This window comes from Myotis myotis, unplaced genomic scaffold, assembly GCF_014108235.1.
Source record: "Myotis myotis isolate mMyoMyo1 unplaced genomic scaffold, mMyoMyo1.p scaffold_m19_p_17, whole genome shotgun sequence".
Lineage (NCBI taxonomy): Eukaryota > Metazoa > Chordata > Mammalia > Chiroptera > Vespertilionidae > Myotis > Myotis myotis.
The window spans coordinates 1,684,603-1,710,700 of NW_023416321.1; the positions used below are offsets into that span (position 1 = coordinate 1,684,603).

General features: G+C 50.6%; 1 protein-coding gene across 3 annotated transcripts in view; it reads right to left on the minus strand.

Moving 5' to 3' along the window:
• The window catches only part of TNRC6C (trinucleotide repeat containing adaptor 6C), a 45,606-nt gene extending 20,353 nt beyond the window's left edge, over nt 1-25,253 (minus strand). For 2 of the 3 annotated variants that reach the window (XM_036338820.1, XM_036338819.1), the window contains exons 1-5: nt 25,086-25,250; nt 24,345-24,366; nt 17,732-18,058; nt 6,704-9,295; nt 1,868-2,083 (exon numbers count right to left, since the gene is read on the minus strand). In XM_036338820.1, the coding sequence (XP_036194713.1) occupies nt 1,868-2,083; nt 6,704-9,295; nt 17,732-18,058; nt 24,345-24,366; nt 25,086-25,211 (3,283 nt within the window). In that variant the 5' untranslated portion in view covers nt 25,212-25,250. Of the gene's footprint in view, nt 1-1,867; nt 2,084-6,703; nt 9,296-17,731; nt 18,059-24,344; nt 24,367-25,085 lie in introns of all 3 variants that reach the window. The other variant, XM_036338821.1, reaches the window with a different exon arrangement.
• Between the last annotated feature and the right edge of the window lie 845 nt (nt 25,254-26,098).

Below are 26,098 nucleotides of genomic sequence, written 5' to 3' on the forward strand. Positions count from 1 at the left end.
CTGCGGAGGCCCAGGAGCGCCTGCTGCGGACCGGCTCCCGGAGTAACCGGGAGGAGGCAGCCAGGCCTCAGGCAGGTGGCCCAGGCTGAGCGCCGCCTCCACTTCAGGGTCTATGTCTTCTCCTCGCTTAAAATACAGTGACTTTTGTATAAAATTTATGTAACATTCTCACTTCCTGGGAAAGCTGGAAGCCACAGATGAGGCGGCCCACCGCACAGTCCTGGAGACGGTCAGTCAGGCCATGAGATGTGAGGCTTACCAGGCAGACAGGCACCTGACAAGTGTGCCGCCTGCCACCGGTCTGTGACCCTGAACCCCGGAAGCTGCCTGCTCCCTCAGGTTCGAACAAGGAGGAACACGGGTGCAGTGAAGAGCCCAGCAGGGTCTGTGCCGGCGAAGGAACAAACTCTAAGCTAGTCAAGCTGTATTTTTTTTAGTCAAATTGCAATTTAAGAGCTAAGACACGTAATGATGTCCAAGGAAAATGTGCAGCCTCTGCAGCCATGTGGACAATTTTACCATCAGGCTTCAGCCAGCAATCACACCAGTGGTAGAAACCGCACTGCCACACCCGCCCTGAGAGAGGCCCTGGTTAAGCTGCTCTGAGCATCTGTAAGCTGTGTACTTTATACGGGCACTTCTTACACTTCAGTCAATGGGTGGGAAATGCAGGACATTTTTTCTTCCCTTTAAAAAACACACCACAAAACAAAAACCACACACACACACACACACACACACTCACACACACTCACACACACACACACACACACACACACACACTCACACTCTCACACACACACTCTCACTCACATGCTCAGTCACACTCACACACACTCTCACCCACACACACTCTCACCCACACACACACTCTCACCCACACACACTCTCACTCACATACACTCTCACCCACACACACTCTCACCCACACACACTCTCACCCACACACACACTCTCACCCACACACACACACACACTCACATACACTCACTCACACTCTCACACTCACACACACTCTCACTCACACACACACACACACACTCACACACACTCACTCACACTCTCACCCACACACACACACTCTCACACACACTCTCTCACACACACACACACACACTCACACACACACTCACACACACACACTCACTCACACATACACTCACACACACACTCACACACACTCACACACACACTCACATACACTCACTCACACTCTCACCCACACACACACACTCTCTCACACACACTCTCACACACACACACATACACTCACACACACACTCACACACACTCACACACACACTCACATACACTCACTCACACTCTCACCCACACACACACACTCTCTCACACACACTCTCACACACACACACTCACTCACACTCTCACACACACACACACACACTCACACACACTCACACATACACTCACACATACACTCACACACACACTCACACACACACACACACTCACACATTCACACTCACACTCTCACAAAGAACAAAAAGAGAGAAAGATAAAAAGCACGGGCCTGGAGTGCCCACAGAATTTGTTGCAGGCCCAAGGCCAGGCAGTGAGGTGGCGCAGTGCCGTGCGCTTCAGAGCCGGGCTGAGCGGGGAGGGCTGCCACGAGCCGTGTGCCAGGCACACCGCCGATATTGTTCTGGTTCTTTCATGGGTTGATTTTTTAAAGGAAAGCTGGGCTTCTGTTGAAGCTCCGTGGTGCTCACGTATCGGACATGGCCAGTATTTCTTTCCAGTCTGATGTGTAAATAATGTTGGAGTGTAAATAAAATGAGCAAAGTGGCCTGAAGGTTAATTGTTAAAATTCAATGGAAAGCACCCCTCTAAATAAAACACTCGGTACCTGGTTTGCACAGGGCTGGGGTGGCGGCAGGCACCCCGGCTCTCCCGAACGGCACGGCCGGCTCGGCGGGCTGGTCTCCCCATCCGCTGCCGCTGCTGGGCGGCTTGCCCCACGCTGCGGTGCCGTTATCCACCAGGGTGGACGGGGAGGCAGGCTCTCCCCAGGAGTTCTCAGCCTTGGAGTGAATGTTGGGCATCTCTCCCCAGCCCGAGGAAACTGAAAGGACGCCATGGGGGAGAGAAAAAGAATGAAAGTGAAACAGAGGCCGGAAACACGGTCATTTCAAATCCAAAACAGTGTGAGACCATCTGTCTTAAAGAGCTTTTAGAAACGAAAAGGAGACATTATGTCTAATCAGGTTTGTTTAGCTTCTTAAAGTTGCAGTTGCCTCACTCCCGATCCTATCCACTTAGAACTCTACGTCCATACTTTCAACAATAAAGATAAATAAAAAATAAAAAACAAAACTGCAAGTCCATTAAACATTAAAGACCATTACATTCACAGTATTTGCAACACAACAGGATCTGAAAGAACCGTTTAAAACAAATAATTCAGAAGTCGCTTGTTTACTTCTGGTATTCTATGTAACAACCTAAAAGAAATTTTGTTACATTATTTTCTTATAAGAAAAGTTTACAAGTTGCAAACCCATACTGAAAGTTATTTTTGCTTATCTTTGACCAACGCTCAGACACAGATCCAGGCAGAAAAATGGGAAGATGGCAGATTCAGGCACAGGTGAGACAGGGACCGAGTACACAGGTCATCCCCAGGGACCGCCCGGCGGGCTGAGGGAGAGCCCGGCACTTGTCTGACAGACGGGAACCGAGTGGAGGACTGGGGGCCAGGGTGGCTCCGGAGGCACATGGATCGCCGGGGTTTCCCGGGAATTCTCCCTCGTTCCCCTGCTCAGTGCTGTGGCCAAGCATTCTGTTACAACCTCACTCTTCCCAAGCAACACAACTTCTGGCCATTGTGCTCCTGCCCGAGCTCACGAGAGAGACGCTGTGGCTAGTTCCGCTTTCAGACAGGGACTCTCAGGTGGAATGAGAATGTTTTAACTACTAACTGAATAGAAGAACAGAAGGCATGACATGCAAGCAGTTAACCACAGATTTTCAATCATTTGGTTGCAACATGGATATTACCATCTCAATTAGCAAATATTAATTCTCTGACTAAAATTGCATGGAATCACTCCCCGTGCCACTCTTTATTCTAATAAAATACAGTAATATAGATTAATGACCAAAGGACATGCAACTATGAGTCATTTTAAATTACAAGCTCTATGTTGAGCAATATATTATGTAAATTATCACCAATAACAGGGAAGTTAGCTCTAATCAGTTACTGTCAGCAACTGTCAACTAGAATATTACCTGTAATTACACAGAAAACAATAGTGTATGTATATTTGGAAAAGCAGTTTTACAAATTGAAGGGACAAAATTAAATCAGGAAAATTAACATAGCTGATAAAATGATGTGTGCTGTGGAATGATAAGATAACTTAGGGGTTGCTAATGGCCAATCAGTTGTAAGAATACTGATTTATCATAGGTAATTAAATGAAGAATTCACCTAAAACTTGTCATCCTCTACTTCCGTATCTTTAAAAGGCAATACTACAACTCCAAACTACATGTAAACATTTAAGACAATGGTAATTGTAGTTAGTTAATTTTTGCAGAGTTTTTAATTCCTATTAAAGCAGCAGAAATGTCTACAGAGTATCTTTATATAGAAGGCAAATGGTTTGCAAAAGCAGCATGTTTCAAAATCTTAAAAATAAATGGAAAACTAACTGCCTACTAAAAAGTAAAACTCCCAGCATTTCCATCTGAGGTTGATGTCCGGAAAGAACAGAATTTACCTACAGCGCCAAACTAACACCGTCAGAATGTGTGCATCGCCAAGCGTGCCGAAGGCTCTGGAAGAAATGCTAAAAGCAGCAGACTAGATAATTTTGATGCAAAGCAACTATTTCCAGTAGACAGAAAATTACCCTAAATACATGCTGCTAAAATAAAAGAGTAAATGTAATCTCCACTGCTCAGTGGTGGCTGCTGGGGTGACTTGGTGCCCTTGCTAATGATTTTATAGAGGTTGTTTAAAGTTGGGCTTAATGATGTGGGACAAATTACTACTTTATACTTAAATTTTTAGAACATGGGAATTAAAATTTAAAAATGGTCCTTCAAATACAGGGTGGGTGAAAGTAGGTGCACAGTTGTTCACATGCAAAGACAATAATTAATAAACAATACAAAGATGAATGGTGTTTGCATCCTCTGCCCCACCCTGTCCTACTGCTCTGGGCAAAACTTTTCTGCACCGAGTCGTTGCCTCCCTTCTCCAACTGGACAAATACAGTGCTGGGAATAAAACAATAGCAACGAGACGCCCCGCGCATGCCATTGTATTCCATCTCAAATCTACATTTTCACCCTCCTATGAGCACAGGGAAGACGAGAACCTAAGAGGAGGGCACCCAGCAGACCGACATGAAACAGAGCACCAGGCAGCCAGGAGGCCGGGAGCCAGAGCCGGGCGGTCCCCGACTCAGGCTATCATCTCAGGAGAACAGCTAAGTCGGTGGATGGCATTCTTTCTCCGGGGAAAGAAAAAAATCAATTCTAGTTTGTTCCAGGGATGGGATGCTACTTACATCATTTTCTAAGTGTGGCAGGCAGTCCTTTTTGGGAAGATGGTTCAGTTAAGAAGTGGCCAATGATAATTAAGGGGGGGAAGGATAAAGGGCTAATTCAATTGGTGAAGCATCTGAGCGCCTGCTGCGTGCTCAGCATTGCAGGGACTTAAATATTAACGAGGCGGGCTCTGCTCACAGCCAGGGCCTTACGTGCAATGTGGGTTTATTATAGTGCTTGGCTGGCTACTGGCCTGTGCAGACAGAGCAGAACTGGTAGCTGCAGAACTCTCTCATGTCTGACATCAAGATGGGTGTAGAGTGGAGCTCGATACAGAGGGGTCTGCTCAGTCAGGCGGCGAAGGGCGCTGCTTTTCGGCCGCCTGGTTTTGTGCCATTTGTTGGACCCTCTGTCCCACTCAGGGGACTCTAGTTGAAGGCTGCCGATAAGGATCTTTTCCAAAAGCCGGCCACGTGGCCTTGAGCGGCACACGCCTCTCACAAGAGCTTCTGTCTGCCTTACTGTGTCATCAGAAACAAAATTCTTTAGATTTTATTTTAGTGCATTAATGCGGGTTTGGATGTGCTAAGTCTGTCACACTGACACCTGGGGGCCACACTGTATTTTTAACTGTTATGGGTCCATCATTTTGAACTGAGTGTGTGTCCCAGGACTTGCACGGAGGGGAACCTCCCCTCCTTTAGCCTAGTCCCTGTTCCTGCTCGCACCTACCAAGTCCCCCAAACACAGAAAGGTAGAAACACCCTAACCAAACCCAAGCCAAGAAAACCCCGTGGCCACAAAAACACAGCCCGCTGAGCGCATTCCTCGATGGCAACGACTGCATGTGCTTAAAATAGCGTCTTCTGGTGGGGAGGCAGCGGGACCTATTTCTGCAGCACAGCGCGAACACAGCTGAGCTCGAACAGCACCCTGCTGATCAGCCCACCTGCGGCGGCTCTTGTCTGTCTTACACCGAGGATGAAGGAGTGGCGAGCGTGTAGGACAACATTCCCGGCTTCTTCAGGGAAACGACATACCTGTTTACCCACCTCGGTACGCATAACCCTGTTCCTTCCTAGCTTTAGTTTAGGATATGGCTGACCTGCCTCTTCTGTGATTACTGCACATGTCCTCTGCCTGTGGTTACGCTATCTGAGCCAGAACACCAAGTGGTAAGCAAACAGAATGTCACTAGGTTAAGTACCCCAACGCAAAGGCACGTCTCACGCTGCCTGGAGCACAGAGCTCCCGTGAGGATCACAGCTGAAGTGCCCGGACGGCCAGCTGACACTCCTGGGACTGAGCAAGGCAGGGACCAGATGGAAAAGGCCCCGAGCAGGGGCAATGAGCAGTGAGCATGGACTTCGGCTTTTCTGATCAGCACACGCACTAATACTTCACTCCCACCCGCTGCTGCAAGAGGCAACCCCAGGCGAGAGCTCATGCCCTCACTCCACGGTCCCTGGGGTCGCTCAGATCAAGTCCATAATGGCCTCCTATTCGATTCTACTCCACCCCCCAATCCCTTTCACATTATACATGTTTTGGTGAAACCCGAGTTCAGGGATAAAAGCATCCATTTCTGGAGACGCTCCCTCAACCTCATTGCTAGACCGAGTCTCTACTACGAGGATTTGTTATTCACCAAAAATGTTCTTAGTTCGCATTCAGTGTTCTCCCTTGTCTGCAAGTGGATTTCAAGTGTCCAGAATGTTCCTTCCTAAGGGCACTGGATAATGACCTGCTCAGGCCTTCAGGGGCTTTATTTCAGTGCTGACCACACAACAGAACCCCCGTGGAAATCTGCAGTGACCAGTGAACGGGCTTCCCTCCACACTAAGGCACTAGAAATCTGGGGTGGGCTCCCCAGCTCCCCGCTGCCAGGAGCTTCTACTGAGCGGGGGTGGAGGCTGTGTGTACAGAGGACATGGTGGCCAGCTCTCCCGAGAGGACGCGTTCCCTCCGTGCTCCCCCTGCCACTGGCAGTGCTGCAGGGACTCCTCTCGGACAGAAAGCTGCCTGAGCCCCGCTGTAGGTATCGTCTTTGGATGCCACTTAAACACAACGCTAGTTGCAGGGCGTCCATGCCACTGGCTGTAAAAACACGGTTGGAGGACGCATGCCTATGTGGTGAGAATGAGCGTGTTTTACTCTTAAAGAACGCAAGCCCCTTCCATACCTGGGCCGAGCAGCGGCGATCGGGTCAGCGGGGCGCTGGCGGGGTGCGGCGCTGGCATGTCGCCCGCGTTGGCACTGCTGCTGGCGGCGGTGCTGGCGGCCGTGGCGCTGCCCTGGAGGCCCGGGTTGTTTCTGTCCCACATGTTGACAGCTTTGTTGTTGTAGCTGCTCGGGTCTCCCCAAGCTGAGGTACCATCATCAATCTCCATTTTGCGTCGAATGGACGGGGGAGAAGGTTCTTCCCAGCCCGTGGCCTCGCTGCCGTCCTTCTGTCTGACAGGGACGGGCCCCCCGATCCACCCCGTCCCTGTCTGTTTAACGGAAGCGGCCCCTCCCCAGTTACTCATGCTGCTGTCCTGGGGCTTGCTTGCCCAGTTCTGTTGGGGGCCGGGTTTCAAAGACTCTCCCCAGTTTGCCCCTGGATTCGCCTTTGTATTCGTGCCGTTGCCCCAGCCCCCGGTCCCAGGCCGGGGAGCATCACTCCAGCCGGACCCTGACCGGCTCCCGTCAGCATCCCACCCAGAGCCAGTTTTCTTCCCATCCCCCAGGTGCCCAAGGACGGAAGACGGGTCGGCCCAGTCCCCGCCTCCTGCGCTCCAGGCTGGACTGGGCTTCTGTCCGTCCCCCCAGTTCTGAGACTTGGGCTTGAGGGGCTCACCCCAGGTGGGTGACTTGTCCTCCTGCCTCGCGGTCCCACTCCAAGCGTGGCCACTCTTGGCAGCAGCAGCGTTAGGAACAGCAGCAGAGCTGATGGAGTCCCCCCAAACCCCGGGGCCATTTGGCGCTCTGGCGCTGCTGTCCCCCCAGCCTGTGTTTGCTGGCCCAGCAGCAGGCGGCGAGCTGACCCACCCCGATACTGAAGAGGTATTTGTACTGTTCATGACGGGCCCATCGTTCTTCCCCCCTGAGTGTGAAGGCTGCGGAGCCGCACAGCCCCAGGCCTCCGTGCCGTTGTCATTCTTTCGCTCCGACCTCGGGGACTCTTCAAATTCCCAGGCAGTGTTTTGCTTCACAGGAGTCTGTCCCCAGCCAGTATTGGACAGCACTCTCGGGTCAAGGTCGTTCCTTGGCAACTGGATGTGCCCTTGGTCTAGAACCCCTTTCTCTCGCCTCCGGCCTTCGGCCCCTTCCCTCCCGGCACCTCCTTCACTGTGGCCGCCAGAGCCCTCGCTGCTGCCTTCGCTCGCCGGGGCTCCGGAAGGGGCGGCCTTGGCCCACGAGCTCCCGTGCTCACCGCCAGGCTGCAGGGCCGGGTTCTGGCTGCCGACACCGGGACTGTCCCACCCTGTTGATGCTTTCCCACTGACGTCACCACTGGAATGCTGGTTTGGGGGCTTTCCCCACTCCCCATTCACACCGTTGGCGGTGCTGCGGCTGGGGTGGCCCCACGCTCCTGAATGGATACCCCCCACGCTGTTATTGCCACGGCCCCTCCCCCAGGCGAGGATCCCAGGGCCAGCGGGAGGCCCCGAGTCCCAGGCGGTCCCCCCATTCCCTTCCTTTTGCACAGCACTGCTGGATCCATTCTGTTTAGCACTTAATGCTGAGTTCACAGTGTCTGCATTCCCCTGACTGAACCCAGAATTGCTATTTCCGGTGGCAGGGCTGCCTGGGGACAGTCCCCACACAGAACTGCCGATTCCTTCACCGCCCCCACCGACTTGAGAGACTGACGACCCGTTAGCACCAGGAAGGCCTTGCAGGTGGGGCGGGATGACAGCCCCCATGCCGACGGCCAGGCCCCAGGTGGGCAGCCCGTTGGTCTGCATTGCATTGGCAGGGTTTGGCGAGGGGCTCGCGGGGTTAGTGTTGTTTGGTCCATCAGTGGTAAGGTTCTGAGGCTGTGCGCTCAAAGATACATTCTGCGAAGTGGGCGTTTGTGGCTCTGAGCTCTCCGGCGGCAGCAAGCTCCCCCACGCACCCAGCGTGCCCGGCGGGTTCCCGTTCTGGTTGCCCACGCCGTGACCTATGGCACTGACTGGACTGCAAATACTGGAAGGGGTGCCTGTGGCCACCGTTCCTTCATGTCCGAGCACAGGCCAGGCAGCTGGGTTGGCGCTCGGGTTGAGGTTGAGGTTCATGCCAGCGTTGGGGCTGGAAGCGCCCCAGCAGTTCTGACTTCTCCCCTCGGCAAGCACGCTGTCCATTTTCCCTTCCGCGGCGCCCAGCGCGCAGTGGGCGAGGCCGGAGCTGGAGCCCGCGGCTACGCCCCACACTCTGGCCGCACTGCTGCTGCCGTTGCTGCCCCCTGCGCCCAGGGCACTGGGGTTCGGAGGGCTCTGGACCAGTGCGCCGTTGGTGCTGTTATTGCCATTGGTCTTCTTGGCGTGCCCGGTGAAGCTGCCTGGGGCGCTCCCTGTCGCCATGCTGCTGTTCTCCGAGCCGCCGTGGGGGGCGTGGGGGGCAGCGTCAGCGTCCACAGTGCATTCTGAGGCCGCCTCCGGCTCGGCCCCGGGGATGGAAGGCCACGCCTCCTGGTCAGTCCTGTCTATGATCACTTGATCCCAGGGGCAGCTGGCTTCACTCCGGAAAGCAGGCTGCGGTGCCCAGTGCGGACTTTCATAATGCTCTGCCAACCCGCCGCGGCTGAGATCTGCAGAGGATGAAACAAACCCCAGGTTAGATTTTCCTCCCGTTTGTCAACGAGTCAACTGTCAGCTAGTCTTTGGGGGAAGCTCATTATTTCAAGTTTTCAGATCTGAATGACAAACGCTAAAAATATGACTTAAAGAAAAAAGTTGTTTGTCTTCTTAATAGCTCCCATTTAAAAATGAGTTCGTGTTGCTACAATTATATTAGTTCCTACCACTGCACCATCCTCTCCTTCCTCTTGAGAAGGCGCCCTGTGCCCGCATGCACACAGGCATCTCGGAGAGCATTTGTATGAAAGGAAGCTGCTTCGCTTAAGTCTAGCAACTTGGAAAGGCGTGTCACTCGGCAACACCAGAGCCAGCCCTCGGGGAGACGGCATCAGCAAGGGCTCCTGCATCTGGGTACGCTCTGCTGTTTTCCGGGAGACTCTAGGGTTACAGTATCATCCAGAGGCTGGCAGCTCATTTAGTAGAAAAGAACTGTAAGTGCCTGGCCAGTGCGGCTCAGTGGTTGAGCACTGACCTATGAACCAGGAGGTCACGGTTAAATTCTCGGTCAGGGCACATGCCTGGGTTGTGGGCTTCATCCCCAGTGGGGGGCATGTAGGAGGCAGCTGATCAATGATTCTCCCTCATCACTGATATCTCTCTCTCTCTTTCCTTCTCCCTTCCTCTCTGGAGCCCTATCTCACAGCATACACAGAAATAAACTCTAGATGGACTAAAGACCGAATTAGGAAAAGCAAAACTTTTAAAGTTTAATGAGGAAACAGAGGAGGCCATCTCATCTCCGGGGCCTTGGACACTCCCTGTGTCTTCCTACGGGAGACATAAAGATCCAACTGTCACATCAGAACACGGGGGTGACAGGCATCACCACGCAGAGGAAGCTGAAAGCAAGCCGCAGACAGGAAGGAGGGAGCAGACGGAAGATGACAACCAGAACAAAGAACCAAACCAAGAGCAAGGCCAAGAGTCCAGCGAAAGTAGGAAACGGACAGGAAACCCATAGGAAACAATCACCAGCCATCGCTGCGAGAGATGCACTTTAACCAGAGGCGACGCCGCACCGCGCTTACGTGGCCACTGCCACACGGACCCGAGTGAGGATCGCGGTGCCTTCTGGGGGACAGGAACGGGGTTGAGGGCGCTATCTGTGACATCTCTGAAACAGAGATCTGAAGGAAATAGGGCAAAATATCAGGCCAAATCTGTATTGTGAGTGTAGTTTTATTTACTGTGTACTTTCTTCTATTTTAAAAACATTTAAAAAAATTGAAAACGCTTAAATATGATACCAAATGAGGTAACAGATAGAATCCCAAACGGTACCCAAGGTGAGTGCCCAATGCTCCGAGGTGGTGGGAATGTAATTCAAAGCGCACATCTTTATTAGAAAAACGTGATGACTTGACAAGAACGAAGAGATTAGTGTGATTATAAAAACCTGATCCCTGCACCAAGAGCCTAATTTTTGAAGGTGAGTTTCTTAAGGACATGGATGGGATCTTTTTAGTTTTATATCCATAATGCTTGCCACATATCAGGAACCAATAAATGTGCCTGCGCAAACAAAAGAATAAACATGTAGAACCGAATCGGAGTTCCAGCTGAAGCAACCACAGTGAGCGACCTGGCCATTCCTCAGCTCTAAAAAGATGACGAGGAACTAACGGTACAATCCCGAAGGCTCTTGGCTCTAAACTTATGATTCCTAGAGCCTCCCTCTACTGCACATTACCATGAGAATCAACACAAACACCAAGCAACCTTTCTGGCATACTGAATCTCAACCACACTATTCAAGCAAATGTATTTTTATTGCAGTAAAATATACAAAATATAAACTTTCCATTTTAACTATTTTTGAGTGACTCCAAGTACATTCATATTGTGCAACTATCGCCACTTTCCATCACCCTAAACTGAAACTCTCTACCCTTAAGCACTAACTCTCTGCGCCCCCGCCTCCTCCCCGACGCTGGTCCCCACCACTCTCCGTCCTTTCTCCAGGCTCTGACTACTCCAGGGCCCTTCTACAAATGGAGTGCACAACATCTGTCCTTTTGTGACGGGCTGATTTCACTTAGCATGTTCTAGCACGTGTCAGAATGCCCTTCCTTTTCAACGCCGAATACCATGCCACTGTGTGCCTAGACCACGGCGGTTTATTTCTTCACCTGCCCACGGGCCATCGGGCGGCTTCCACACGCTGGCTATTGTGGCTAATGCTGCGTAACCTGAGGACAGGCACATCTGCTCCAGCCCCTCTCTCAGTTCTTTTGGGTCCATGCCCGGAAGTGGCGGTACCGGGTCACACGGCAGTCCTATGTGTAAGTTCCTGAGGAACCACACCATTTTACTTTATTTTTTTAAATTATTATTATTTTTTGTTAATCCTCACCCAAGGATATTTTTCCATTGATTTTTAAAAAATAATAGTTTAGCCTGACCGGTTTGGCTCAGTGGATAGAGTGTCGGCCTGCGGACTGAAAGGTCCCAGGTTCGATTCCAGTTGGGGGCATGTACCTTGGTTGCGGGCACATCCCCAACAGGAGGTGTGCAGGAGAAAAAATCAATAAAATATATTTTAAAAAATAGTTTAAACATAATATGTATTTATTTAAAAGCTGGAAAGATCTTAAAAACCAGAAAGCCAAAGTTATGATTTTAATGCAGTATTTATGGTTCTCACAGACTCCATTTGATTTGCAAATACCACTCCCCACTGTTTGCTCAGCACAGCGGCAAAAGCAAAGCCAGCCACAGGAGCAAACCGCAGGACCTGCATCCCGACACCGCACAGAGTGATTCCCATTTTAAACTTCTTGAGATGGAGAAATGATAAAGTGACAAAGTGAGAGGAGGAAAAACAAAAGCCAGGCGTGGTGCCTACGAGGACACGCCCGTGTCTCCACAGCATGGACCGTCCTCTGACAGGCCTGGTTCATCTGTGAGCTCAGCAGGTCTCAGTTCCGAGCCAGAGCCCACGTCCGTGAGACTCAGACCACAGCACACACGGCGGACGGCCTGGACCTCTCCCATTACCCCTCCTTACGGGCGGCAAGCAGGGTCAGAGAGGCAGGCTTGGAAGAGGGGTGATGACTAATAACCAGCAGGACTGAACCAAAGCTGGCATTTTCAGAGTAAAATTCTTATTCCTTAAAGAATTTTAAAAAGCAGCCTTAAAGAGAAAAAAGTAATGAAGTTTGTGTATAATATTGTCCTTTCCTCTGCTGTTTAACTGCCTTAAGTGATTAAATTAAAAAGGATTACATGATAGCATCGTTTAAAGAGAAAAGCTTTTTTTTTACTTCCAAATTCTAAAATGTTAATGACATAAAGATCAATTTTTTCAAGGAAAAGTATTTAACAAAGAGCTTCCAAAAGCTACAATAAGCAAAACCTTAATTAGGTATCGGATTAATCAGATAGGGAGCGTGCACAAGATTCACTCAGAAGTGTGCAGAATGCTTAATTAGTCGTAACACTGACAAATAGGACATAATTCATTCTTTATCACTACAGCCTTCCAACGGAAATGACAAAATAATAAACTATATATTATAAGACATAATTCCGAAGGCTTCCTTCCATAGCTGTGAACACGTTTTACTAAGGCGTAGTGGTAACAGATTCCTTGCCACAGATTCCTGTTTGGAGCTTTTGAGAACCCCAAACACCTTACCCTCGACAGCATTTACTGTGTAAAAATCTCAGGGAGGCCCTAGCCAGTTTGGCTCAGTGGGGAGAGCATTGGCCTGCGGACTGAAGGGTCCCAGGTTCAATTCCGGTCAAGGGCACATACCTTGGCTGCAGACTCAATCCCCGACCCTGGTCAGGTCACGTGTGGGAGGCAGCCAATCGACGCCTCTCTCTCACATTGATGTTTTCCTTTCTCTATCTCTCCCCTCCCTTCCACTCTCTCTAAAAAAAGAGTCCATGGGAAAATATCCTCGGGTGAGGATTAACAGCAGCAACAACCAAGTCTCAGGGAGATCTGAATTCAGAATTCCGTTGCTGGACAGAGTCCGGGACACCTGATCCAATCTCCCTAGTGAAGATCCAAGCATGCTGACCCAAGTACCGGCTTGAAGCAAAAGGTTTACGGAAACAACAATGGGAGCTCACTGCCTGGTCTTACTTCAAACGAGCAATGAAGGGAGTTTGCTGCCTCCAGGTTGACAGCCTGTCAGACGCCGATGAACGTGGGGGCACAAGCCGCATCCTCCTCTGGGAGGCCGGCCAGCGCCGAGGGCGCGGGGGAGGCCGGCGGGAAGGCCCTGCCGCCGCCCTGGGCCAGCAGCTGCCTGAGACGCCATCTTATCAGTGTGACCGGCACGGGAGCCAGGGCTCCGGGCTGCTCTCTGGATGGCACGTCACAGGCTGATGTGGGACAAGCACACGCTCTGCTCGTGTGCGTTCGTCTCTCCTCCTCGGCCAGGGCCGCTGGGGGCAGACATGCCTGCAGCAGAAATACCTGCAGAAAGGGGCCTCCACCCCCGAGACGCTACCTTGCAAGCCAGCTGCTGGTTCGCCTGCATCTGGGGTCACCTGGGCTGACTCCACCATGTCGGCTGTGCACAGCGACAGCCTCATCCTGTCGCGCTGCCAGGAAAGTCCCCGGCACTGGCGGGTGCCCTGGGCGGCCAGCGGGCAGGGTTGGCAGCCCTGCCCCTCCGGGAGGCCCCGCTCCACCCCTGCAGCGGGGGGGAGGCGCCCACGGTGGGGACTGGAAAGCTTTGATTATCTAATTGCAGCTGACACTAAACCCATCTTCCCTCCTCTTTCAATTCTCTCAATTGTCACAACATTTTTATTCAGGCCCCAGTCACAGGAGCGCCGCTGCCGGTTTGCTTGTTTGTTGAAAGTCAGCCAAGAGAATAACGGCGCCCCGCCTGCCGGCTGCGCAGATAAACCGCCTCTCGCTCTCGCTGCCTTTGTTTCCACTCCCGCTTCTTTCTCACTCTTCCTCACCCCCAAACATTTGGCATACCAACACTAGCTCCAACATCCCAAACGAGCGCCATATGCAAACTGGCAAGTGTCCAACTTCTTAATTACTTTCTTCCTCCATCTAAAACCCATCTAAGTGGCAAACACAGCCGCGCAGCCACCAAAGCCTGTTTATACCCGTACAAAGCAGCCCCCGAAACAATCCATTGTTCCGCCTTTAGCACAACAGAAAGGAGGTTCTTAAACCCTGATGAAAGCTCTCAAGTGCTGGGAGCTGGGGTTCTGCTTCAGACACAGTCTGGAGAGAAAACAACAGGATAAAATGACACTCCTACCCCATGCACAGGCTAACACTGACCTTACAGCAGCGGTTCTCAGCCTGTGGGTCGCAGCCCCTGTGGCGGTCGAAGGACCCTTTCACAGGGGTCGCCTAAGGCCATCCTGCAGATCAGATATTTACATGACGATTCATCACAGTAGCAACATTACAGTTATGAAGTAGCAACGAAAATAATTTTATGGTTGGGTCACAACATGAGGAGCTGTATTTAAAGGGCCAGAAGGTGGAGAACCACTGCCTTACGGGTAAAGCATCTGCCAACTCAGCACATGAATAGAAGACCCCCGTTTCTCCGCATGGCTTTATTAGAGGCCACGTTTTACGTCAGGACAAATGGTTGTCATTTGAAGGGAGAGCCTGGAACCGGGGCTGGCAGGAACCCTGGCCTCCACACGGCGCACGAGTCCTTCCACGCCTGACGACATGTGACTGCGTGTCTGGATCCCGCCAGTCGGAGAAAGGACGCAGGTCCTCCCAGGGCTCACGCTGCCCAGCTCAGCCCTCTGCCCCACTAGCTCTGCCTCTACCCTGAGCTGGGCTGGCCAGTTGGTTGCCTCCTGGCTCTTAGCAGTTAGGCTGGACTCCAGTTTGGATGTCTGCCGGGGGGTGGCACCCTCATGGAAATCGCAGGCCCTTGAGCAGGACCCTGGAGCAGCCGGGGAGAAAGGCCTAGGAACGCCTGTGAGGACCGGAGGGAACCGAGGGAGCCTGAGAACGTGGGGGCTCTGCCCTCCGCCGACAAGCCAGACAAGCTCTTTGTGGGAAGGGACTTAGAGAGGAGGTCGTGAGGGGCTCAGGCCTGCCATTTCCTGTGGAGGAGGTTCGGACACCTCAGCCAGCAAGCACACAGGTTGCACCGCAGAGTGCGAACTTACATGCTGCACCGAGCAGTGAGGGCGACACTGAGGGGGTCCTGGGGGCGGGGAGGCAGTGATGCGGAGAGAAGGGTGGGCGGCCACCGTGTGCACGCGCTGGGAAGACACGCTGAGCGGGCCCGTGTGAGACCGTGAGGAAGGGGCCCGTGCGAGGGGAAAGCAGCGCCGGCCAGACAGGCTGCGCAGGGGGAGCCCAGAGACCCCTCCGGCAGAGGGACCCTGAGCCGATGCAAGGGGGCGAGTTCAAGGGTTTGTCTGGCTCTGACCCCAGAGGCTGCTGGGAACGATGAAATTGGTATAAAACCAAGACTTTTGTTTGCGAGCTGAAAATTAATCATTTATTTTATTAATATCATGTAGATTAATGGCATTTTCTGAGATGTTTAGACATAAAATGATCTAGTCATTATATACGAGTGTATATATATATATATACATATATATATATATATAAAATAAACTAGGAATAACTTTCTAGAAATATACTTACAGAGACAAATGTTTTATTAAAAAATATTTTCATAAAAAATTTTACTGAAAAAATTTATTTTATTCTTATTTGAGTAGATACCAGCAAAATTTTGTACCAACAGCAGTTGATGAAAACACGGATGCAATACTGGCATCGAATCATATAACGAGACAAGCCCAGGAAAAAGCAGGCTGGTACATTTCTTTTGCTGTTTTTTTAAAAATGCGCACCCTATTTCGGTGTGACTGTGACTGCACAGCTTCTGTCTCTGTGAGGCTGTCCTGAGGACCGTATTCCAGTGCAGAAAGTAACCATATGCTTTTGAAAAAGTATGTTCTTATTGATTTTAGAGAGAGAGGAAGGGAGAGGGAGAGAAATACCCAACAGCTGCCTCCTTCGTGCCCCCCTGCTGGGGATCAAGCCTGCAACCTGGGCATGTGCCCTGATTGGGAATTGAACCAGTGACCTTTCGGTGCACATGAGGACGCTCAACCAACTGAGCCACACCACCAGGAGTGACCATCTGTCTGATTACCAACTGCTTGCAGTGAAGTAGGGGAGTTATATTCTTGTTAAATGAGTATGTTTGACCATTTCTTTTCTCTCTTGACCTACATCCCCTTGACCAGGAACTTAGCAAGGAGAGTCAAGATTATTTGAAGAGACATAGCAAAGCTGTCTAAAAATATTTGTTCCGAATATACCACAAAGTCTCGGTTTTGAGAAATACACTATAAATACTTTTGTGTCATGTTGCAATTATTCCCCATATTAAGTCAGTGTATGAAAGAGAAACATATTAATATGATCTGTGACATGTTTCTTTTAAATTCCAGTCTAATACGAGAAGCCTCCTTGCTTCTCCAATTACAGACCTGAATTTCACTGCCATCAGCAAGCCTGGTTCCCATGCCAGGACTGTGCCAACTGTTAAAGCGGAGAGACTTAAGGGCACCACAGAAATGTGGCGGTTCCCACAGGTACTCTGCTCTCCCAAAACCTTCTCTACAACTCCAGGAAAGCGTTTTTAAATCTAAATCCCTGAGGTCAAGAAGCCAGGAACAGGCGACAGAGGAGATGTCACCTCTGGAAGCTGGAAAGCGAGGGGGCAAGCGGCAGTTCTCCTGGAGCCAAGAGCCGCTGGAGGTGGCTGCAGGCAGAGACGCCAGCAGAAGCAGGTGGGTCAGAACCCGAGACACTGCACGCCAAGCTGTCGGCAGGTTTGGCTTTAAGGTTAGACATTACAGTTAGAAGCACCCACTTCCCATTCAATGCCATCACCTCCCTGCAAAGAACGTGTGCGGCCCTGCGCCCGTCTAGTGACCCAGCGAGGGCCTCGCTGCGAAGTCTCCTGCGGGGCTCTGTCCACTGCCGACCGTCACTGGCCTGCTGACAGACCTTTGCTTTCTGTGAGCAACAAAGTCGCTAATGCCTCTGACAACATGAGAAAGAACTCATATGAATAAGTAGGGGGAAGCAGAATGAAACTTCAAAATCCAACTGAAATGAATTCTATCTATCTTCTACTTATTGTCTATCAATTAGCTACCTATCTATTATCTATCTATCTATCTATCTATCTATCTATCTATCTATCTATCTATCATCTATCTATCTATCTATCTATCATCTATCTATCTATCTATCATCTATCTATGTATCTATCATCTAGCTAGCTAGCTCTATCATATATATATACTGGCTATGGACCCAAAGTTGTCCATTTCTATTCCTGGGCCGCCGAGTGGGAAACAGCACACAAGCCCCAGATGAGAAGCCGCCCTCCGTGGCTCACCTGGCTGGAGCTTGCTGGGCTGCTGCTGTGCTCCGGCTCCAGGGAGGGGAGGAGGGCTCACCCCGGCAGGCCCAGCGCCCTGGGTGGGGCTCGCACTGGTCAGAGCCCCCGTGGGCAATGGCTGGCCTCGCTTCAGTAGCTGCTTCTGTTCCTGCTGGCGGAAGCGTGGAGGCACCTCACGAGGCAGGTAGCGGGACACAGCTGGCTGCTGGCCGCCGGCAGGTGCGCGCTTGCCATTGCTGCTGCTGGAGAGAGTGCTGGTGGGAGTACTGGTCCCGGTACCGGCAGGCTGGGGCTGGCTGGAACAGGTCTTGGTAGGTTCTGGCACTGTAAGGACAAAATGAAAAGACCCCAACACTTCAGTAACACCTCCTAAACCCAACCCAAACCGAAGAAAACAAAACAAAAACAAAATAACTGAGAGAGATGACAATGAGGCGCTTTGGGAAGAGAACTGGACTGAAGTCAGACTCCGGGTTGAGAGCCAGTTTCTATAAAGTAACCATAATCTTGGCTGTGGCTCCTGAACCAGCTTCCTCATCTGGGAGATGAGTGCTTAGTCGGAGAGCAGTTCTCATGTGCCCTTGACTAGAATTGAACCCAGGACCTTTCAGTTCGCAGGCCGATGCTCTATCCACTGAGCCAAATTGGCCAGGGCCCTCTAGTGATTTTATAAGCACCCAAGTTTCTGTACTTAAACTGTACTCATTTCTGCGTAAAGTAGCTAGAGTGGTTTCTATACTCATTGGCTGAGCTGTGGTGAGGAACACAGGTTTTTTTTTTTTAGCAACTAGTCCATTTAAATCTTTCATCCACCAGATCACCCACATCAGGGTATGTGGAATGAGCCAGGGTATTCCACTGTGTTTTCCTCCTAATGGCATTAACAATACTGGGACACCCCTCAATTAGAATGTCAGAGGCCACCACCGTTAGCCTCACGTATGCTGGCAGGAAGGCCTGCAATGGGTTAGAGCAGTGGTTTTCAACCTTCTGGCACTTTAAATACAGTTCCTCATGTTGTGACCCAACCATAAAATTATTTTCGTTGCTACTTCATAACTGTAATGTTGCTACTGTTATGAATTGTAATGTACATATCTGATATGCAGGATGGTCTTAGGTGACCCCTGTGAAAGGGTCGTTCGACCACCAAAGGGGTCGCGACCCACAGGTTGAGAACTGCTGGGCTAGAGGGACACTCTAAAAGTAGCTGTTTATTGGTGAACTAGAGGCCCGGTGCACAAAAATTTGTGCACTGGGGGTAGGGGGGGTCCCTCAGCCCGGCCTATGACCTCTTGTAGTCTGGGACCCCTCGGAGGATGTCCACCTGCTGGCTTAGGCCCGCTCCCTGGGGGATCGGGCCCCTGGCAGTCAGACATCCCTCTGGCAGCCCGGCAGCCCTCGGAGGATGTCCACTTGCCAGCGGGGAGCAGGCCTAAGCTGCAGTCAGACATCCTTAGCACTGCTGAGGAGGCGGGAGAGGCTCCTACCACCACTGCTGTACTGGCAGCCATCAGCCTGGCTTGTGGTTGAGCAGAGCTCCCCCTATGGGAGCACACTGACCACCAGGGGGCAGCTCCTGCATTGAGCGTCTGCCCCCTGGTGGTCAGTGTGTGTCATAGTGACCAGTCTTTCCCAGTTGTTCTGCTGTTAGGGTCAGTTTGCATATTACCCTTTTATTATATAGGATAGAGGCCTGGTGCATGGGGGGGCCCGGCTGGTTTGCCCTGGATCAGGGTGGGGGTCCCGGTGGGGTGCCTGGCCAGCCTGGGTGAGGGGCTGATGGGTGTTTGCAGACTGGTCACACCCCCTTCAGGGTGGGAGTCCCCACTGGGGTGCCTGGCCAGCCTGGGTGAGGGGCTGATGGCTGTTTGCAGGCTGGTCAAGCCCCCTACCCCCAGTGGGGACCCTCACCCCATGGAGGTTTGGCCAGCCTGGGTGAGGGGCTGATGGCTATTTTCAGGCTGGCCACACCCCCTTTAGGGTGGGGGGTCCCCACTGGGGTGCCTGGCCAGTCTGGGTGAGGGGCTGAGGGCCGTTTTCAGGCTGGCCAAGCCCCCCAGCAACAGAAGCTCCCAGCCTCTCCTTTTTTTCTTTTTTTATTCTGGGATTTATTTACCTTCTATAATTGAAACTTTGTAGCCTTGAGAGGAGCTCAGAGCCGGCCAGGGCAGGCGGGAGGGAAGCTTGGTTTCCTCCATCGCCAGGGGCAACCCACTCCTGCTCACTCCAGCTCTGTGGCCATGGCCGGCTGAAAGCAGGTATCTGTGGTTTATTTATCTTCTATAATTGAAACTTTGTTGCTTTGAGTGGAGCTTAGAGCCGCTGCAGTAGGCAGGAAGGGCAACCAAGCCTCCTGCTGGCTTCAGCACTGTGGCTGCCGGCCGCCATCTTGGTTGGGTTAATTTGCATATAGTCACTGATTGGCTGGTGGGTGTGGCTTAAGGCATAGCAAAGGTATGGTCAATTTGCATGTTTGTCTTTTATTAGTGTAGATGTTACCCTAGAGGGACCCACACATCTTCACATGTCTTATTTCTGAAATTTGGATACATCTTACAATTGGTACATGAATTTAATATAGTTTCCTCATTCACCTTCAAACTCTATCAATAGAACATTACTAAATCAATGGTATGTCCTATAATTGATGGCATCTTAGGACTTAAGAAGTTTTGTATGTAAAGCATGGAATTTCTCTTATGCAGATACAACACAAGACAATGAAAGAAAAAATGTTTAAAAATCTTGCATTAATTTCATCCATTTCAGAATATATACTCAAAGATACGGAGTTTCTTAAAATTGTAAATTTACATGTAATCAGACATATATGACTGACTGCGAATGTGACTATCAGAGAGAACTGCTCTCCTGCTAAAGCAGCCAGGGATCCCGAGGCATATCCCCACTCCTCCACTGTCTCCGCAACCTGCCTCACTGCTGGACGGGGAAATCTCCTTAGAATGAGACGCAGGCAGGACAACTCTGAGCGACAAGCATTTGCCGGGCTTCTCGGCAGTCCCAGAGGGTACAGCAGTGGCCTTCTGTTTGTTCTCTTGACAACTTCTGGCTGATCTGTCACCATGGCAACTTTTGGAGCACAACTCAAAATGAGCAGGAACTCATTCACTACTAACTACATTAACTTAGTGTCTGTTGCTAATGGGAAACGCTGTTTAGAGACATTTCCTATCTACTGTATTACAGTTACTTCTCCAAAAGGTATTACAACGTGCCGACCATCACATGAGCCACGTTTCTGAACAACAGCCGCTGACTGAGATTAAAACAGAAAACTCTCGTAACAGCCTATGTTAAAGCCACGGGGCCAACAGAGCATTAGTGTGGGCTTCCCATGACCTTTCAGTCTGTGACGTCACCTGGGATGCCTGCGACGAGAGCACAGGGACAGTCATGAGGGGAAGTCCGCTGAGCAACAGCTGCAGTCCCCCCGCCGCAGGCTCCTGAACCGACAAGCTCTGCAAACAGCAAACCCAGCTCTCAAGAAACAAGGACGCTGATGGGGAATTAAGCGCCCAGGGCTTGTCCTCTCGGGACGCGTGCACCGCCCCTGCAGAAGGATCGTGTGTGTTCCTTAAGAAAATGTGAATAGCAATAATCCTGGGATGATGTCCCCCCAAAAGTGTGGACTCCAGTACCTGCCAAAAGAGGGAGCCGGGTTTGCCGACTGCAACACTGAGGAGAGAAGGCTGGGGATCGGGGGAAAGCGGACAAGCCCTCGTCCTGCCCTTAGGAAGAGGCGCCTTCCCCTGCCCAGGCTGTCCCAGCCCCCCAGCCTCTGACACCGCTCACACTGTGCCGGCTGCAGTGGTCTTGGCCTGAAATGCCCCCTCCAGCCAGCCGGCCTTGTCCAGTGCTGTTCCCTGTGTGGGGAGCCGCAGCCCTCCCTGCTCCCAGGCCACTATGTTTTCCTCATCCCTCAGACCCTCAAGCATCACTCAGGACGCCTGCCCACATGTGGCCTCGCTCAGGTCCCCTCCTCCACAGCAGCATCTCGGGCTGTGACAGGCGCTGTGGCCATTCCCGTCAGTCGCTAGGTTCCATGAGCGTGGGGAGCACGTCTCTTTTCCTGCATCTTCCCCCCCAGCTCGAGCAGCACAGGGCCGGGCAAACAGCAGGTGTTCCGCAGGCACCTGCAGATGAAATGATTAGCCCAGTCTCTTCCATCTACCGACCTGACCTTCCTGTCACCCGGCCCCGTGGCTTAGGCATCTGGGTCTGAGCTGGGCTCCACGAGCCAGGGCTCTCTCCAACCGTCACTCTCATTCAGCCTGGCCCTCAGCGGCCTGAGATGTAGCCTTGTGCTGTCCCTCGCCCGCTGGGAGCTCTCCTGGCCCCCCTGGTCTAAAAGGTCAACTCTCAAGTCCTCAAGGGGCTCTAAGGACTCCAGGCGCTGGCCTCCCTGCCCTCGCCTCTCTATTTCAGCCTCTTCTTTCAGTAGGACAGGCGGTCTGAGTGCTCAATTCCAGTGGCCTCGCGGGCAGGCAGGTCTGAACGAGTGTCCTCTGGCCTGTTCCCACAGGAGGACAGCCCCAGCAGGCACTGTCTCAGTCCTCACAGCCATCGCCTCCGATTCATCAGAGGAAACGAGCACGCACCCAGAGATCGCCCACAGCCAGGCGGGTGGCACCGCAAACGGTGATGTATCCAGACAGCGGCTACTGCTCAGCGATAGAAGCAATGACTTCCTCACACACAACAGGGATGGCTCTCCAAAGTGCCAGCGCTGAAGGGAGCCCAGGCCCTGTTGTGTGACACTGTCTATGCGACAGTCTAGGAAAGAAGCTTCCACAGTGCGGGAAGATCAGGGTTGGCACACCTGTGGGGGGGAGGGGCCTTCACCCTGGGGGGGGGGGAGGGGAGGAGCCTGCACACAGATGGGGAAGGGAGGGGTGTGTGGAAACTTCCAGGGCTTATGGGCATTGTCTTGATTGCTAGGATGTTTCACAGGTGTGCACAGGCCAAAATGTATAAATTGTTCTCTTTAAGTTTAATGTTCAGTTTACTGCAAGCATGTCAAACTCGCAGCCCACAAAGAATATTTTTGCGGCTCAGCAAAAATACAATATAACGGTATGTAAAAAACATTTCAATAAAAATTTTGTGACTTAATTTTTACAATATCCTGTTATACATAATTATTAATAACGAACTACAACGTTCGCTAATGACTGATTACTATAATCGTGCTGCATTCATTTCCCTTATGCGTATTATGCACCTTACGTGCAGGTGCACCATTTCTCTCCACTAATACTAGCAGTGAATGTTTCAGCAGCCGATGGCCACACCAGTAGTTCTGGACTGACCTGTTTGGCTTGCGCAACAGGAAATATTTCGCTTTCGGAGAACAAGAAAAATAGGTTTATTTGCGTTACACTTAATTTGTGCAGTTATTCAGTGTCTGGTAAGTGAATGTTCAAGAAAAAATATTCATTTTTATTAAAATGTTCTATTATTTTATGTTAATGATGACTCATTTATTTCAGCCCTTTGTATTCAGCATGTCTCTACTGAAATAAACCTACTTTTCTAAGAAAATTGACGCTTTTGTTTTTTTTGCGGCCCACATAAAGTTAAACCTTGTTTATTTGGCCCGTGTTAGCCTTTGAGTTTGACATGCTTGGTTTACTGTATGTCAATTATAACTCAATAAGCTATTAAAAGGAAAGCAGGTAATCTGATCCATTTTTTCTCAGAAAGGTCAGCTTCCTTTAGAGCAGTGGTTCTCAACCTGTGGGTCGCAACCCCTTTGGGGGTCGAACGACCCTTTCACAGGGGTCGCCTAAGACCATCAGAAAACACATCTATAATTACATATTGTTTTTGTGATGAATCACTATGCTTTAATGATGTTCAATTTGTAACAATGAAATTGGGGGTCCCCACAACACGAGGAGCTGTGTTAAAGGGTCGCGGCGTGAGGCAGGCTGAGAACCACTGCTGTAGAGCCATAAACTATAACTTCCTCTAGTGGGAAACTGCCTGTATGTGAACGAACAATAATGGCACAAACGAGGAGGCTCGAGTGGTGCTTCCAACTGGCTCACTGTGAGCGAACCACAGGGACGGGGCCACTGCGAGCATCACGCGCTGCCAGGACCCACCGAGACAGTGATGCGCACATTCCGGACTCGGAGAACAAAAAGAAATCTCACACATTCATAAGCAAAGAGGGAACACATAAAAAGCATCTCTCTCTTTGTTATAAATAGCTGGCAAAGACAAATTAGAAGCTTTAGAAGAGTTCAGTATCCCTTAGTTGTTCTTAAATGGAAGCAATTGATCAGTTTAATCCTGTTTGGTGGAAATTAAACCAAAGGAAAATTAGAAAGCAATGCTTACAAAGCTAACATGACATTCTTTAGGCGTTTAGGTTAAACAAATGCCAATGAGATGTAGATGTAAACCCAGTGATAAAGGAAGAATTTCACGGTGAATAATGTAAAGTAGATTCAAAGGCAAGGTTGGAGTCTTTGTTTTTAACCATCAATTAAAGAAAAAGTCATCTTCATCATAAAAAGTTTGGTACTGCCATAAAATTGCCACCCCCCCCCCCCGCCCCCCGCAAATAAAATAAACTTACCTTTGGTTTTTTGATCAGCAGCCTGAAAAAAAAAATCAGAAACTCTTTAGGAATAACGTGTAGGATATACACATCTATGAAAGTTTATAAACAGACTTTAATACTGGGAATTTTAAAAAACAGTATTTTCCCAGTTCATTTATTAAAAGTGTCTAGTTGTTGACTATATGCCAATATTGGTTGAAAGGCAACCACATCTGTCTGGGAGCTCATTGGAGCTCTGTGTTTTAATACAATCTATAGGCATACAGTTTAAACTATAAGCTAGGCAAAAACAAAAATGAATGGCATCACTTGGTATATTAAATGCCATAAATTCAAGCATGACTCAGGGCTTTTAATTTTTAATGTTTACTAATAGGGTTTGTAAAAGAACATTTACCAAAGCTGCAAAAATTATTTCTAACTTTTCTAAAAAAATCGGTTGAATGGCCCTTTTCTCATCTCTTAGGCTTGTTCTGGACAGTTTATTCCAAGGAGAATAGTATGAACATTCTTTACTTCCGATAACTGAAATCAAACTTCTTTGAAACACAGCTCTTATACTTCTAGGTCCTTAAGATAGACATGCTATGGCTGTCACTCTATACTTATTCCATAGCACAATAACTATTTTTTGCTAATTACAGATTTAGCACCTGACTCTACAAGAGAATGCAATTCTGTAACGTGATGGCCATGACAATGCAAATGCGACATGGGATGATCGTAAAGACAAGGAGGCAGCGACTCCAGCCAAACCTTTTTCTGAGCACCTTCCTTCTTTTTCTTTTCTTCCTGCTTTTTCTTTTTCTTTTCTTCCATCAAACGTTCCTCTTTTTGTGTTTCTGGTTCTTTCTCCCTATTAAGTAGAAAGAAAAGTGGCATCAGCACAATGTCCACCTTAAATCTATCTATATAAAACCCTAATATGCAAATAGACCGAATGGCAGAACTGAACAACTGGTCGCTATGAGGTTTGCTGACCACCAGGGGGTGCGCGCGGAACATGGCGGGCGTCGGCCACAGTGGGATAGTGGAGCAGGTGAGTGGGTGCGCCAGACCAAGGTGGGACATTGGTCGCTGTCATCAGGGGGAGCCTCTGGTGGTTACTGAAAATTCTTTGCTCCCGTGTACCAGTCCCACCCAGTGCTCACACCTGCTGCTGGCGTGGCACCAGCCTCGATCGCCCCTCAGGGCTTCTCCACCTCCCCCTGCTCCTGAAGGGTGATTGGGGCAGCAGCCGCCGCTCGCACCTGCTGCTGGCGCTGGCTCCAATTGCTCCGTGCCGTCAGCAGGTATGAGTGGGGCCGGCGCTGTCAGCACATGGGAGTGGCGGTGGCAGGAGTGGGGCTGCTGGTAGAGGGGACCGGGGCCATGGCAGGAGGGGCCAGGCGAGGGCATGGAGGATGGGGCCGAGACCTGCCTCTGTGCCCACTGCAGCCTCACAGCCCACAGTTCCTTTCAAGGTGCACGAATTCATGCACTGGGCCCCTAGTCAAAGAATAAACACACATTATCTTCGGAGAGTTGGAGCCAGACAGTGTTTTGCATGTCTAAGGGCCTTGGAGAAGAGGTGGCATGCCTCCATACTGCTGCAAGGCCCTCTGCTTTGGCGGCTCAGCAGCTCATTCACTCAGCCCACACCTGAACACCAGCCTTTTCTTAGGCTAAGGGTACGAAGTGGAGTAAGACACAGTTCCAAACAGTCCAGCCCAGGCCACCACTCCTTCAAGTGTTGTCTCAGGGACCAGTCATCAGAATCCTGGGGTACC